Source organism: Mobula hypostoma, chromosome 27, assembly GCF_963921235.1.
Source record: "Mobula hypostoma chromosome 27, sMobHyp1.1, whole genome shotgun sequence".
NCBI lineage: Eukaryota > Metazoa > Chordata > Chondrichthyes > Myliobatiformes > Myliobatidae > Mobula > Mobula hypostoma.
In genome coordinates, this window is record NC_086123.1 from 33,145,970 (window position 1) to 33,162,360 (window position 16,391).

Genomic DNA, 16,391 nt, shown 5'->3' on the forward strand with positions numbered 1-16,391 from the left:
ATTACTTCTGTTTCTCTCTCCAGCCAAGCTGCCAAACCAGCAGATGCCAAGGTGGCAAATTCTAACAATCTCTTCCCTGGACCTCTCCACTCTTCTGCTTCCTCTTCTTGCTTGGCACTTCTTAAAATCCATCTCTATCAACTGGCATTTAAACATCCACTCAAACCTCTTCATTTATGCCTCATTTTTGTTTTGTCTGATAATATTTCTGGGAATTACCTTGTAAAGTTATACTATGTTAACATCACTACAGAAAATTTAAATTGTTGTTATTTTTGTTATTAGTACCAGTGAGGCCACATTACAACATAACATGACGTAACTGTAAAAAAAACAAGGCCTGTTTAGATGAAAGTGGATTACCTACAGCGAGTCCTTACCTTGTTTCCCACAGTGTCTATTAGATGGGCAGTTCGGAGCACCAGCAACCGTGCTTGCTCAATCTCAACCCTGGAGTTAGCAATGTCCATCTTGATAGTATCTTGTTCAGCTAATGTCTTTCCAAAGGCCACTCTTGTCTTTACCTACATAGAGGTGGTGGGAAGTTAGAAAACAACATAACAGTGGGAAGTTTGAAAAGAAATTTTCACCGAGGCTTTGGGCCTGCTCCATGAATCTGGATTGAAGGACTCAGTTCGGTTCAGAATGCTGCTGTTGTTGTTGCTCGTTTCTACTGTTTGAATGATTTGTGTTTTTTCTCTCTCTCTCTGAGCATGGGGGGGGGTTGGTCTTTTTTTAATTGGATTCTTTTGGGTTTCCTGCTTTGCAGCTGCCTGGATGCAGACAAATCTCAAGGTTGTGTAATTTACACATTCTTTGATAATAAATAGACTTTGAATCTTTGATCTTTAACAGTGGGAATTTAGAAAACAACCTGACAGTCTTTATTGCAATATTGTGTTCCTGTTGTAAAGATGCATCTAGTATCAGCTGAAAGATTACATCCATATATTTTATATTTGTGGACTGTTTGAATGCAATGTCTAAGCCAAACATTGTATAAATCATTCTTCCAATTAATCTATAGATATCAGAAATATTGCTACAAATAGTTTTCTTTATAGATACAGCACAGGAAACGCACCTCCCGCCCGTTGAGCTCCTAATGATACATGTGACTGATTAACCTACTATCCTGTACATCTTTGGAACGTGGGAGGAGACCGGAGCACGCGGAGGAAACCCATGTGGTCAAGGAGAGAACGTACACATTTTTTAGAGACAGTGGTGGAATTGAACCCAGATCACTGGCAATGTAATAGCATTATGCTAATCCTTACGCTACAGTGCGGCCCCATATAATATCATTAAAAAGACATTATCATTAAATAACCACTAAAAAGGAAGTCAAGGGGCCAAGAACAAGTATTTGCAAACTTCCAAAAGCACAGCTGAGATAATACTCGGTTGAGGTACTGAGAGAGTACAATGTTCAGTACTGGAAACATTCTGAAAGCTTTTGTCCTCACTGATTAACTGAACTTGGACAACCCATACTCATTCCTCAATCACACTATTTACTTGTGTACAGGGAGAACAGTTTAGCCCCTGTCACTGAAGTTACAGTTCAGAATTGTCCATTTTTATAGCTACTGATCCAATAAAATCTTTGTGTACACCCAAGTCCCATCATTTGAATAAAGTATCAATTCTAATGCAGATTTCAGTTGTTAGTAACGAATAATTTCTGAAGACATTATCTTATGTATGGGCCAGGCCATTCATTAGATTTTTTACCTGCAACAGTAAAGCATCTTTATCATTATGTGCTGTAACAGAGGCGATCGTGGTTTATGACTGTACTTGTTCTCAGCAAATTCTACAGACGTGATTTGCCATTGCCTTCTTCTGGGCAGTGTCTTTAAAGACAGGTGACCCAAGCCATTATCAATACTCTTCAGAGATTGCCAGCCTGGCGTCAGTGGTCACATAACCAGGACTTGTGATATGCACCAGCTGCTCATACAACCATCCACCACCTTCTCCCATGGGTTCACGTGACTCTGATCGGGGGCTAAGCAGGTGCTACACCTTGTCCAAAGGTGACCTGCAGGCTAGCAGAGGGAAGGAGCGCCTTACACCTCCTTCGGTAGAGACGTATCTCCACCCCGCCACCCAGCAACAGTAAAGACCGCTTTCAATTACAAACGTAACATCTGCACCTTTTACCTTTTCACTTTCTTGCTGGGGGCCAAACATTTGAACTGGGTTACAATGAGCAAGAGGATAGAAAGATGGAAAGACATTTTATACCATTTTCATAATGCATTTATATAGTTCAAAATAATACTCAGATACTCTGTTTAATGATACAATTATAATTATTTATTATTATAAAACAATAGTCTGACCTAAAGGATGAGGTTTTATTGCAGTAAAAATATTAAGGATTACAAGTAATTGTCCAGTAGTAGTAATGGTTTCATTAGCGTTCTATCCCGTTTTGATCTGCCTGGTGACCTTGCGTCCCAGGTTTGAACAGAAAGGTTTTACAAGGAAAGTTAGGCTGCAAGGGCCACGTTCAGCCAGAGCGACTGCACGCTGTCTCTGTCACCTTGACTCATGCCTTACTGAACTTCCGCACTTATCCTTGGGCATCAACTCTTGTAAACAGGATGATCATGAGCCTTAGCTACAATTTACTTTTCTAAGCAATGTCAGATTTCACTTCAACATTTCCAAGTAGAACATCCCAAATATCCTCATGACAGGCCACTCTAAAAAGCTCTCAGTCTCTCCAGCTTTCTTACTTCACCAAATATTGTAATTTTGTTGGAAACCTGGTCAGTTTCTGCACCTATTAAACTGCTCGCCTAAGTTCACTGATTCCTCACTTTGCCTTTTGTTAGCTTGTCAAAAGATGGCACGATAATGCTTTTGTCAAACGTGGTTAAGGAAACCATAAACTCACCACTGAGAAGCAGAAGAAATAAAAATAAATATGTAAGCCACATCTTACTGCAGCACAACAAAGTTTTAAAATTCTTATCTATAAAGTTTTTCATATCGTTACATCACTAAACATTTCACCATGAAGTATGTTCAGAATACAACTAAACAGCAACAAACTATATGGGTTTGTGCATAAAATAGGTGTACCTAAACAGGTGGGTGGCGAGGTGGGGATATGTCTCTACTAAAGGAGGTATAAGGCTCTCCTTCCCTTCGCCAGCCTGCAGGTCACCCTTGGGCAAGGTGTATCACCTGCTTAACCCCCTGATCACGGTCACGTGAAGCCATGGGAGCAGTTGGCGTATGAGCAGCTGGTGCATATCACAAGTCTTGGTTATGTGACCACTGACACCAGGCAGACAATCTCTGAAGAATATTGATAATGATGGGGGTCACCCACTTTTGTAAAGACACTGCCCAAAAGAAGGCAATGGCAAATCACTACTGTGGAAAAATCTGCCAAGAACAATCATGATCATGGAAGGATCATGACTGCCATCACCATACAAAATGGCGCATAATGAACAAACCTAAACAGGGATCCCCGGTCTAGATCTGACTGAAGGTGTATTGATGATTAACCTCTCTCTCCATCAGATACTCACCCGTTCCTTCATAAGTTCCAAAGCTCGATCAGCATGGCCAATGAGGCGCATACAGTGGTGTATCCTTCCTGGCCCAAGTCTACTTTGGGCGATTTCAAACCCTCGTCCACATTGCAACAGAATGTTCTCTTTTGGCACGCGAACATTTTCAAATACAATTTCACCGTGACCACCTAGGGTAGATATCAAATGTGCTTTTATAGTCAATCTTTAACAGTGCCATCTTCTCTTCTGATCTCATCATTGTATCTGCACCTTCATGTCTCTTCTTGCTCCCCACCAAACACCCAAGCTTGAAACCTTGATGAATCCTGATTCTTGTCTGGATATATTCCCTAGCTCTTCTTTCAAGTTTAAGTCGAGGTGCTTGTTGTCAATTTGCACAGGAATGGTGAGGTACAGTTACAATGAAAAACCTCCTTGCATTAGCATCAAAAGTAAGGAAGGTCAGATAACACACAGAACATAAAAATTATACCAGACAGGAAGAGAATAAGAAGGCTTTGGTAAACAAGATATCACTGCGAATAAAACATAATCGAAGACAAGTCATGGTCATGGCAATGCAAGGGGTGGTCCATAGGGTTCCATTGCTGAGGTTGGGTTAGGGATGTGCAGGCCCACTGATGGTTGTAGGAAAGTAACTGGTGGGACTTTTGGCTTCTGTACCTCCTGCCTGACTGTAGCAGGGAGTGAAAGGCATGACCTGGATGGCGGGGATCTTTGATGATAGATGTCACCTTCTAAAGATGCAGACAATAGAGATGCAGCTATGCCCATGATGGATCCAGCTGCATCCACTACTCTCTGCAGACTCTTGTGCTGCTGTGCTTTGGAATTGCCATTCCAGGCCATGATGCTGCCATTCAGGATATGCTCAACAGTACATCCATTGAAGTCTGTTAGAGTATTTGGTGCCATGCAGAATCAAAGAAAGGTGTTGGCTTGCCTTCTTTGTGATTGCATCTATATGCTGGGCCCAGATCAGGTCATCTGAGACTTTTCAGACTTCAGAGAGAGTTTCCTGAAGTCATGGTAATGGAAGAGGTGGTCCATCGGATTCTATTGCTGAGGCAAGGTTAGGGTTGTACAGATCCATTATCCCATGTCAGTGGTTCACAGCTGAGCCAGGTGGCTGACAGCAGGTGCTTACAGGACAGGAGGGAGAAATTTGGCTGTTTGTGCCCATACTCCAATTTGAAAGAACTTCCCAGTTACTCCCACGACCCTACACTTTCCTCCATTTCATTCTTTTTTGTATAGAAATTTTAAAAACAATTGCTGATGAGTCTACTTTCCTTTGAACTAGAACATCTTAGATCATAATAATTCATTTCCCCCCCACCCCCACCAATGATCTTAACTCTGTCTCTTGTGAAAGACCTACCCAATCCACTCAGTCATAACCCATCTTGTTGGCCAGAACTCTTGTGTACAACAGTGACAGATCACCCATTTAAATGTTGTGAACAGGATGTCCATCAGGATAAAATAGACTAGTCTCCTCTACTTTGTTCCACCTTCACAAACAGGCCTCTTTTGAATCATTGCGCACTTCCCCCACTTTCACACTAGTCACAGTTTCCCTGAAAGAATTTGCATATGACATCAGGAAAGGTTTAAAGCTTTGAAGATGGCCACAGGGAAATCAACTGAAAGTAAAGAGAACCATACAAACCTTTCCAATATGAATCACAAGGAACAACAGGACCCATCGAACCAACAGGAAAATTTGGAACACTACTTCATCTGATATCCACCACCCCAGAATCAACCGCATCAGTCTGAATGTTTTCCAAACGTAACCATTTACTAGGTTATCTCTGGGTACACAACTTGCTCGTCAATATATGACCCTCAGCTGGACAATGCATTTTCATTTCAGTCGGGTGAACCTCGAATAATAGCCTGCCTCACCTGGAAGGTCTTCAAACCCATAAACTGATAAGGGTCGGATAACTTTAATCCCCGGAGTATCCATTGACACCAGAATCATGGACTGCTGTTTGTATTTACCAGCTTGTGGGTCAGTTTTTCCCATAAATACACAGAGTTTACAGCGAGGATCCAATACACCTGTCATAATATAGAAAGGAAAATAACTTTCATTCAAGGCTAGTGAATCCTAGATGGTTATAGCTAACAGATAAATCATGTTCTAAGTTCAAAGTAAATTTATTATCAAAGTACATATGTCACCATATACAAGTCTGAGCTTCATTTTCTTGCGGGCATACTCCATAAACCCAAAATAGATTAATAACCATAATAGAATCAATAAAAACTGCACTAACTTAGGCGTTCAACCAGTGTGCAAAAGACAACAAGCTGCAAATACAAAAAGGAAGAAATAATAAACAAACAAATAAATAAACAAATATCAAGAACATGAGATGAAGAGTCCTTGAAAGTGAGTCCAGAGATTGTGGGAAGAATTCAATGATGGGGCAAGTGAAGTTGAGTGAAATTATCTCCTTTGGTTCAAGAGCCTGATGGTTGAGGGGTAGTAACTGTTCCTGAACCTGGTGGTGAGAGTCCTGAAGCTCCTGTACCTTCTTTGTGACAGTAGCAGCGAGAAGAGAGCATGGCCTGGGTAACATAATGTCCAAACTGCTAATATTAATTCAGTGTAAATACTCCTATATTATTATTGCTAGTTCTGATTACCATTTAGAGAAAGACCATGAACTACAAGGAAAAGCCAGTAAAACGTAAGTTTGAAGTTCTATGGTTGAGGATTATAAATGAATGCTACAAATTTCATGCAAGGCAAAGACATCCTAGGTGTTTCTTTTCTCAGCTGAGAAGAGATGTTTTAAAAAGTAAAAAGTAAATTTAAAGCAAATATTTCAAAACAATTTGTAGTGGTTATCTGAAAACAAACCCAAGCTGCTGAGCGAGTGAGTATGGGAATTAACACTTTGTGACAGGCCTCCAAAGGAACTGAGTTCCAAGTCGCAAAAAAGTACGTTTGATCCTTCATTACAAAAGGCAAAGGATCTTGCAGCGATAAAAAACAAAAACTAAGTTAGTAGTATAGCAAAATAAGTGTTCCAATTGGCGTAATTAAATGTAATTAATGAAATGAATGTTCCAATTAGCAGTCAACAAAAAAAAATGACCCCCCCCCCACCGGTTTACCCTCTCTGAACTGAATTGACTACGACTAAGTGAGAATACATAACTATACTCATTCACTTCTACCACACCCCAACCCATGTGACAAATTACCCAGAATACACGTGCAACACAAAATACAATACAGACAGAAAATAGATACAATTCATGCAAAGAGTAATTAGTGATTATACCTACATGCCATGAAGACTGGTAGAGAAAATAGAAACTACACTTAAGTAACAGAATGGGAGACTTCATGGCACAATACATAAAAAAAAGTTTACAATTTATCATTGATGATTCTTCTTACATTATGTAGCCTATTAACTGCTATATCTCTATCTGAAGAATTTCTGTTCTTCAAGTAGAAAGGTGATAGATTTTTCAAATTTAAAAATTTCTTTAAATTGAATCTATTGAATCTCTTTAATCTCTGCTTTGCTTCTCAGCTCCTCACTAGTTCCAAATACTCTGTATCTTTGTTTAAACTTTAAGATAAACAATAGTGAAGAATGAAAGTTTCTCGCTCATTTCTGAACTTTTAAAGAACCCAGGGTTTGAAAATAACTGAGATCTGACAAGTATAGCTCAGGAGAAATATTTTCCCCAAGAACAAAAAAATATTAAGTACAATGAATAAGAAAACACAACTGAATACCACAATCACTCATAGCAGAATGAATTTTGATGGTGAACTAGCAATTCATTATTTGAACCTTAGTTACATTTTTGAATCCAAACTGAATAAATGAATCTCCCTCTCATTGTTCTCACATAGTGCATTTTTGGGGTTTCAGCCCGAAACGTCAACTGTACTCTTTTCCTAGATACGAGGAAATCTACAGATGCTGGAATTTCAAGCAACACACACAAAATGCTGGTAGAACGCAGCAGGCCGGGCAGCATCTATAGGAAGAAGTACAGTCGATGTTTCAGGCCGAGACCCTTCGTCAGGACTAACTGAAAGACGAGCTGGTAAGAGATTTGAAAGTGGGAGGGGGAGGGGGAGATCCAAAATGATAGGAGAAGACAGGAGGGGGAGGGATGGAGCTAAGAGCTGGACAGGTGATTGGCAAAAGGGATATGAGAGGATCATGAGACAGGAGGCCCACAGAGAAAGAAAGGGGGAGAAGAGCATCAGAGTGAGAGGGAGAAAAAAGAGAGAGAAAGAAGGGGGGAAAAATAATAAATAAGGACAGGGTAAGAAGGGGGGGAGGGGCATTAACGGATATTAGAGAAGTCAATGTTCATGCCATCAGGTTGGAGGCTACCCAGACGGAATATAAGGTGTTGTCCCTCCAACCTGAGTGTGGCTGAACCGTTTCGCTCTGTCCGCCACAGAAAGCAGGATCTCCCAGTGGCCACATATTTTAATTCCATGTCCCATTCCCATTCTGATATGTCCATCCATGGCCTCCTCTACTGTCAAGATGAAGCCCTCCCCCTTCCCCTCCCCCTCTCAAATCTCTTACTATCTCTTCCTTCAGTTAGTCCTGACGAAGGGTCTCGGCCTGAAACGTCGACTGTACCTCTTCCTAGAGATGCTGCCTGGCCTGCTGAGTTCCTCCAGCATTTTGTGTGTGTTACTGTGCAACTTTCTTACCTGATGTCCACCACTTGTGCCCATTGAGAATATAAAAGTCAGCTTCCTCAACAATTGAGGCCTCAATGTTCGTGGCATCGGAACAGGCAACCTGCATGATTCAGGAAAATGCAGAGCAAATTGATCTTCAATTCTGAAAATTTCAGGCAAGATAGCTATCCTTTACTATCAAAATCCAGAAGACGAGCGATTAACTGTCTTTAATGCCAAAAAAATTGTAACGCCAGTACATTTTAATAAATAAAGCTTGTGAATATTGTGGATTTTTGTGGGAGAATCATTGTAAAAACACTAGAAGTTTTTCAGCACAGCTATAACAGAGATGTTCTGACATTATAAACACAAGAGGTACTGTAGATGCTGGAAATCCATAGCAACATACACAAAATGCTGCAGGAACTCAGCAGGTCAGGCGGCATCTATGCAAATGAATAAGCAGTTGATGTTTGGGCCAGAACCCTTCTTCCAGACTGGAAAGGAAGGGGGAGGATGCCAGAATAAAAAGGTGTGGGGAGGGGAAGGAGGATAGTGAGAAGGTGATAGGTGAAGTCAGGTGGTTGGGAAAGATGAAGGGCTGGAGAAGAAGAAATCTGACAGGAAAGGAGAGCGGACCATAGGAGAAAGGGGAGAAGGAGGATTCTAGCAACATTGCTGGAACCCTGAACAACAAAAAAGGGGCTGTGACCAAGCAGATGGTGAAAAAAAATCTTTAACCAGATGCTGATTTAAGATAAAGGAAAAACACAGGGAAAATTCAATAGACACACATCAAAGTTGCTGGTGAACGCAGCAGGCCAGGCAGCATCTCTAGGAAGAGGTACAGTCGACGTTTCAGGAAGGGTCTCGGCCTGAAACGTCAACTGTACCTCTTCCTAGAGATGCTGCCTGGCCTGCTGCGTTCACCAGCAACTTTGATGCGTTTTGCTTGAATTTCCAGCATCTGCAGAATTCCTGTTGTTTGCGTTTGAAAATTCAATAGATCTGCTTTTCTTGGGTACTCTTACGTTGCCCCGAATTTGAAAGACTTGCCGGTGGCTACTATGCAATGCCCCTCACGGAAGTAGGTGGCAGTGTAGTGTACAATTACATAGTGTGAATTGGTAGCAAGCAGTTACAAAAGACAGAATTCAGCAAATCTGTTCAAACACAAGAAACTCTGCAGATGCTGGACTTGATGCAGATCGAGCATCTTTGTTCTGTCCACCGTAACAGCCAGGATCTCCCATTGTCGCCCCTCAGGGGTGTGTGCTTAGCCCACTGCTCTACTCTCTGTGACTACCCCCATGACTGTGTGGCTAGGCACAGCTCAAACACCAGCTATAAATTTGCTGCCAATACAACCATTGTTGGTAGGAACTCAGGTGGTGACGAGAGGGTGAACAGGAGTGAGATATGCCAACTAGTGGAGTGGTGTCGCGGCAACAACCTGGCACTCAACGTCAGTAAGACGAAAGACCTGATTGTTAACTTCAGGAAGGGTAAGATGAAGGAACACATACCAATCCTCACAGAGGGATCAGAAGTGGAGAGAATGAGCAGTTTCAAGTTCCTGGGTGTCATGATCTCTGAGGATCAATCCTGGTCCCAACATATTAATGTATTTATAAAGAAGACAAGACAGTGGCTATGCTTCATGAAGAGTTTGCAGAGATTTGGCATGTCAACAAATACACTCAAAAACTTCTACAGTTGTACTGTGTAGAGCATTCTGACAGGCTGCATCACTGTCTGGTATGGAGAGGCTACTGCACAGGACCAAAAGAAGCTGCAGAGGGTTGTAAATCTAGTCAGCTCCATCTTGGGTACTAGCCTACAAAGTACCCAGGACATCTTCAAGGAGCGGTGTCTCTGAAAGGCAGTGTCCATTATTAGGGACATCCAGCACCCAGGGCATGCCCTTTCCTCACTGTTACCATCAGGTAGGAGGTACAGGAGCCTGAAGACACACACTCAGTGATTCAGGAACAGCTTCTTCCCATCTGCCATCCGATTCCTAAATGGACATTGAACCCTTGGACAGTATCTCACTTTTTTAAAGTATACAGTATTTCTGATTTTTGCACATTTCTTAATCTATTCAATATACTGTAATTTATTTATTATTATTTAAGTTTTTTTTCTCTTCTATATTATGTTTTGCATTGAACTGCTGCTGCTAAGTGATTAAATTCCATGTCACGCGCCAGTGATGATAAACCCGATTCTGATTCTGGCCGTGCACTTCAAATACCCTTCCCATTCCCAGCCTGGCATGTCTGTCCACAGCCTCCTCTACCATCACAATGAGACCACATGCAGGTTGCAGGATCAATGGCTGAATGGCATCCTTACATGCCATAAGGCAATATGAAAAATAATGCAAATAATATTTGCCTTGCATGCAAAGTTACATTTAATTCTTTCATAATGTAAGCGTGGCCATCATATGGTGCTTCAGATTCCTGTTGGCTGAGTCTATATAAAACCATAAGCTATCGGAGCAGAATTAGGCCATTTGGCCCATCCAGTCTGCTTCACCATTTCATCATAGCTGATCCATTTTCCCTCTCAGCCCCAATCTCCTGCCTTCTCCCCATATCCTTTTGTGTCCTGACTAATCAAAAATCTGTCAACCTCTGCCTTAAGTATACCCAATGACTTGCCCTCCACAGTCGCCTGTGACAATGAATTCCACAGATTCACCACTCTCTGGCTAAACGAATCCTTCATCATTCTAATTAAACATCCCTCTACTCTGAGGCTGTGCCTTCTGGTTTTAGACTCCCCCACTATGGGAAATATCCTTTCCACATCCACTCTCATGAGGCTTTTCAACACTCGATAGGTTTCAATGAGAACCCCCCACTTATTCCCTTATTCTTCTGAATTCCAGTGAGTACAGGCCCAGAGCCATCAAACACTCTTCATATGACAAGTATTTCAATCCTGGAATCATTCTTGTGAATCTTCTTTGAACCCTCTCCAATATCTTGAATTTAAACTCACTTTGGGCAGATTTATTCATCATCTCACTGCACCATCCTGTAGAAGGCTCATATTCTTAAAGCTTGTCGATAACTCAGTACCAAATGCCAATACATTTAATTCGTAATATACTCGTCACAGAAAAACTACAATGTGCAGAGGAGATATTAGGACACCAGGGACACTCATATAATGTCAATGACAATGGTTTCTCCATATGGAAGCAAATGGTGATGCATTCCAACATGTCCAACAATGTTTAAATCTGGGGCTCACAACCTCGTTTATGCCATGGACTCCGACCGTTAATGGGGTCAGTGGACCTCAGGTTTAAATTGAGCTGAGCAACAGGAGTTACAACATCTTTCATACCTGCGGCTCAGTCATAGCAAAGCAGGACCTGATTTTCCCATCCAATAAAGGCAGAAGCCACTGCCGTTTCTGTGCTTCAGTTCCGTACTTGACCAGAATCTCCATGTTCCCTGTATCTGGTGCAGAGCAATTAAAAATCTGCAAAGTAAAATATTTACAAACAGATTAGCTACATCAAAACATTGGGTGGACTTGCATCTTTACTAAAGGAGGTGTAAGGTGCTTCTTCCTTCTGCTAGCCTGCAGGTCACCCTTGGGCAAGGTGTAGCACCTGCTTAGTCTCCCTCCCTCCCCAAACCCGATCAGGGTCACGTGAAGCTATGGGAGCAGGTGGCGGATGGTCGTATGAGCAGCTGGTGCATATCACAAGCCCTGGTTATGTGACCACTGACGCCAGGCAGACAATCTCTGAGGAGTATTGATAATGGCTGGGGTCACCCATCTTGTAAAGTCACTGCCCAGAAGAAGGCAATGGCAAACCCACTTCTGTAGAAAAATTTGCCAAGAAGAATCATTGTTATGGAAAGACCATGATCGCCTAGGTCATACGACACAGCACATAACAAACATTGAGGCATATTGTGAAATGTGTCATTTGTGTCAGCAACCAACAGAGTCCGAGGATGTGCTGGGGCAGCCTGCAAATGTTGTCATGCTTCTGGCGCTAATATAGCATGCCCACCACTTACTAAGCCTAAACCATATGCCTTTGGAATGTGGGAGGAAACTAGAGCACCCAGAGGAAACTGATGGGATCATGGGGAGAACGCACAAACCCCTTACAGGCAGAGGTGGGAACTGAAACCTGGAACACAATAGCTGGTGCTGCAAAGTATTTTGAGACTGGTCCCTGCAGCTGGCGTTTTGTGACACACACAAAATGCTGGAGGAACTCTGCAGACCAGGCAGCATCTGTGAATAGTCAGTCAACATTTCAGTCCGACATCCCTCAAAGATTTTGTTTGCATTGCTTTGGATTTCCAGCATCTGCAGAATTTCTCACATTTATTATTTGCCATTTTGTAAACTGGTTTTTGCTCAGGGATACCTTAATCATAGCAATTGAATATGGACACAAGGAGTTTCTCCTGATAATCTGCTAAACCTGAGGCCATTTTCAGATAAGAAACTGTTTATTATGTAAAATGCCAAGCTTATAGAAGGAACAGCCTATGGCCTGGTTGTCTAGGCCAAGCGTTCGGCTGACCTGGTTGGATTGGTTTGAAGCAGTCTGAGTTGAAAAGAACAAAAGAGATTACCCAGGCACAAGTCAAGGAGAAAGAGCCATAATGCAATGCTGGCTGCAGTCTTGGGCCTCATCCAATGAGAAGTTGACACAGGTCAGTCAGATAGCTTGACCCAACAAAGTTTGAAACATCGGAGATTGATCTAATAAGGAAACAGTTAAGAATAGGGGATTTTTGGAGCATGGACAGCAACAACTCTGTGGAGACCAACCATTGCAGAAGAGGATGAGCCCACATCAGAAACGTGGAGATTATATTGGGACCAAGAACACCTGGCCAGCCCAGCGTGCACTGCTTCTCCCGGGCATTACCTTTTCTATTATTTGACTGTTCATGGAGGGTCAGCGAAACCTAGTGGGTGCACATACAGGTATTTAGTTTGTGAATTCATGTGTTAGTTAACTGAGCCAATGAAGGTAGTAATAAAAAGATGCCTGTTATGCTGTTGGTGTTCAGGGCAGTAATGAAGGTCCTCCATCTCTGGCGGTGTTCAGGGCTTCCTTTATTGTGTCGGCAGCTTCCTCTCGGTTTTCACTACTGTCAGTCACGCAAGTCCCGGGTGGATACTCAGGAATGTCATCGCACTCAGATATAGAAGGATCCTTCATTGTCCTTTCCATAGCAATTTTGTTTGACCAGTCAGGGTTGTTAGCCCTGAGTTGAACCCCCAAGCCTGGAGGACCAGTGGACTGCTCTTAGTCTGGCCTCTACTCTTTGACCTGTTTGGCATGGGTGACCCTACCGAGAGCCAAAGCATAAAACCCTGACTCCAGCCAACATAGCTCTCCAGGCCACTGAGGCACACAAGCCTCCAAACTCTACGTCCAGGTTGTGGTCCTCTTGGAGGTCAATAAAAGTACTTGCCAGTAAATACAGATTTTCTCTGTGCCTAACTGATCATTATTGTTGAGGGTTAATAGTTGTAACAACATGAAATTGTAATAAAAAAATGGTGAACCTTTGTAAATAAATGCCAGCAGACAACATCAGGGAAAAGCGTGCACTCTTTACAAGACAAAGAAATAAAATAATAATACCTCAGATGCAGGTAGGGACCTCCCCATAACCTCACAGAAGAAAGCATACATTAGATTTGTCAGTCCGGCTGTATATTTAGCCTCAGGATCAGCTGCTGGGGGTAAAAATAAGTTCCAGAGTCCACTTGCTTTGGCTTCATTCTGAAAAAGCAGAATAAAGTTCTCATTAGGCAGCATCTGCAGATAATATTTCCATTTTATTTTTGTCTAAGCAGTTATCTATCACTCCATTCAATTAAAACCATGTAATCCTCTTTAACACTTGCATTTATGACCAAGCTGAAGGTTGGATGACTTGCTAAAGCTGTCTTAGGAATGCTTAATACAAGCAGTTCCTAGTCAGCCTTAAATCGCAAGTCAGATTTAAAAAGTACCCATTCTAATGAAGCCTTGCTAAACAATAACATAATTCTCTTTCTTGATAATGCATTAAATTTGCCTCCAGACCTGATGCCTCTGAATCCTTCCACAAATAAAGCTGTACTTAAGCACAACATCTAAGGCATTTCCAATTGTATTTTCTAATATTTAACCATCTCCCCCACCCCCAATGACTTCTGCCAACTTCTCATCTCCCATGCACTGGTCCAAAAACCTCAACAAATTTTAAATGCTGGAGGAACTCAGCAGGTCAGGCATCGTCTAAGGAGGGAAATAAACAGTCTGCGTTTTGGACTGAGACCCTTCCTAAGGACTGGAAAGGAAGGGGACAGAAGCCAAAATACCAAGGTGGGGGGAGAGGAAGGAATGCAAGTTGGCAGGTGATAGTTGAAAGCAAGCGAGGGGGGGGATGAAATAAGAAGCCGGGAGGTGATAGGTGGAAAAGTTAATGAGTTGAAGAAAGAAGGAATCTGATAGTTGAGGACAGTGGATGGTGAAATAAAGGAAAGGAGGTGGGGAACTAGAGAGAGGTGATGAGAACAGAGGAAGGGAAGAAAAGGGATAAAAGAGCCAGGGAGAAACAGAGTTGGATGGTTACCAAACATAGAGAAATTGATGTGCATTGCATTGGGGTTGGAGACTACCCCGACAGGATATGAAACTGCTCGTAATCCTCCAAGTGAGGCCTCACCAGTGCTTTATAAAGTCTCAACATTACGCCCTTGCTTTTACATTCTAGTCCTCTCAAAATGAATGCTAACATTGCATTTGCCTTCCTCGCCACCCATTCAACCGGCAAATTAACCTTTAGGGAATCCTACAGCAGGACTCCCAAGACCCATGTCATGCCCGAACATATCTCTGTATTACACAATTAAATGCAGCTACACAATTAAGCACACCTTTAATTCCTCCAATTTTTCATTTGGGATCCACTGATTATCAGCTTTCTTATGTTCCATAAGCTGCTGCTCCTGAGGATAGATGTGTTTGTCCATGAATTCAGTCAGCTTATGGTACAACTCTTGCACTTGGGCAGGTAGTCCCTCAGGTGAGATGATCAAATGCCCTTTTGAAACTGACTCTGAAAGTCTGCAATGATTAACATTAAGCAAAGATGGAGACAGGAAATGTGCTGGTGATGTCCTCTGCCGGTTCCACGTGGAATACTTTCTCACTGCAGGGCCTGCGTTGCCAGCAGGAATTGAATTGAAGATTCGGAATCCCTCCCGTACAGCAAACATCCATGCCAGCTCAGCCACTTTCTCAGCAAGTACCCCAGCGCTGTCAGTTTTATTTGAACTTGCCTGTCCTGAACAGAATATTAAGCAGAAAATTAGACCACTCAAATGTATATGTAGCATATATCTGTGCAGTGCTTCAGTTAGGAGACCACAAACCAGGGCATTGACATCCTTTTCAGATAAAATATACTTAACAGCAGCAAATATACGTAACTGCACCAAATATTATGCCTGGGCAGGTACCAATGTATTGTCTCCAATTGTAGCTGTTGACATTTAGTAAGTACAGGTCGACCTTCACTAATCCGGCTACCTGTAATCAGGTTCCTGCGATAATCCGGCACCAATTATGCTTAATACAGTATGATCCTTCTGTAATTTGGCACTTTCACTAATCCAGCTCTCCTCAGGACCCAGTGGTGCTGGATTAGTGAAGGTCGACCTGTACTAGATTCCATTCTAATGACAAAGTCAGCTGAATAAATATGAGAATGGAAGATATGTTTTCATTTTATTTTATTTCTTCATTGAAGACTTATGAAGACACCCCTTACAGCTCCAGTCACCCAGAGTAACTGTCTTTATAGCCCCAGTCACCCACAGTAACTGTCCTTACAGATCCAGTCACCCAGTGTAACTGTCCTTACAGCTCCAGTCACCCAGTGTAACTGTCTTTAAAGCTCCAGTCACCCAGAGTAACTGTCTTTATAGCCCCAGTCACCCACAGTAACTGTCCTTACAGCTCCAGTCACCCAGTGTAACTGTCTTTAAAGCTCCAGTCACCCAGTGTAACTGTCTTTACAGCTCCAGTCACCCAGTGTTACTGTCCTTACAGCTCCAGTCACCCAGTGTAACTGTCTTTACAG

At 42.3% G+C, this 16,391-nt stretch overlaps 1 protein-coding gene across 2 annotated transcripts in view; it reads right to left on the bottom strand.

The window, feature by feature from the left end:
• acad11 (acyl-CoA dehydrogenase family, member 11) overlaps window positions 1-16,391 on the bottom strand; it is a 103,571-nt gene that overhangs the window by 11,444 nt on the left and 75,736 nt on the right. For both annotated transcript variants that reach the window (XM_063034635.1, XM_063034636.1), the window contains 7 exons: window positions 15,184-15,593; window positions 13,901-14,041; window positions 11,617-11,754; window positions 8,281-8,371; window positions 5,475-5,633; window positions 3,558-3,730; window positions 381-524 (listed from right to left, as the gene is read on the bottom strand). In XM_063034635.1, coding sequence (XP_062890705.1) covers window positions 381-524; window positions 3,558-3,730; window positions 5,475-5,633; window positions 8,281-8,371; window positions 11,617-11,754; window positions 13,901-14,041; window positions 15,184-15,593 — 1,256 coding nt within the window. The remainder of the gene's footprint in view (window positions 1-380; window positions 525-3,557; window positions 3,731-5,474; window positions 5,634-8,280; window positions 8,372-11,616; window positions 11,755-13,900; window positions 14,042-15,183; window positions 15,594-16,391) is intronic.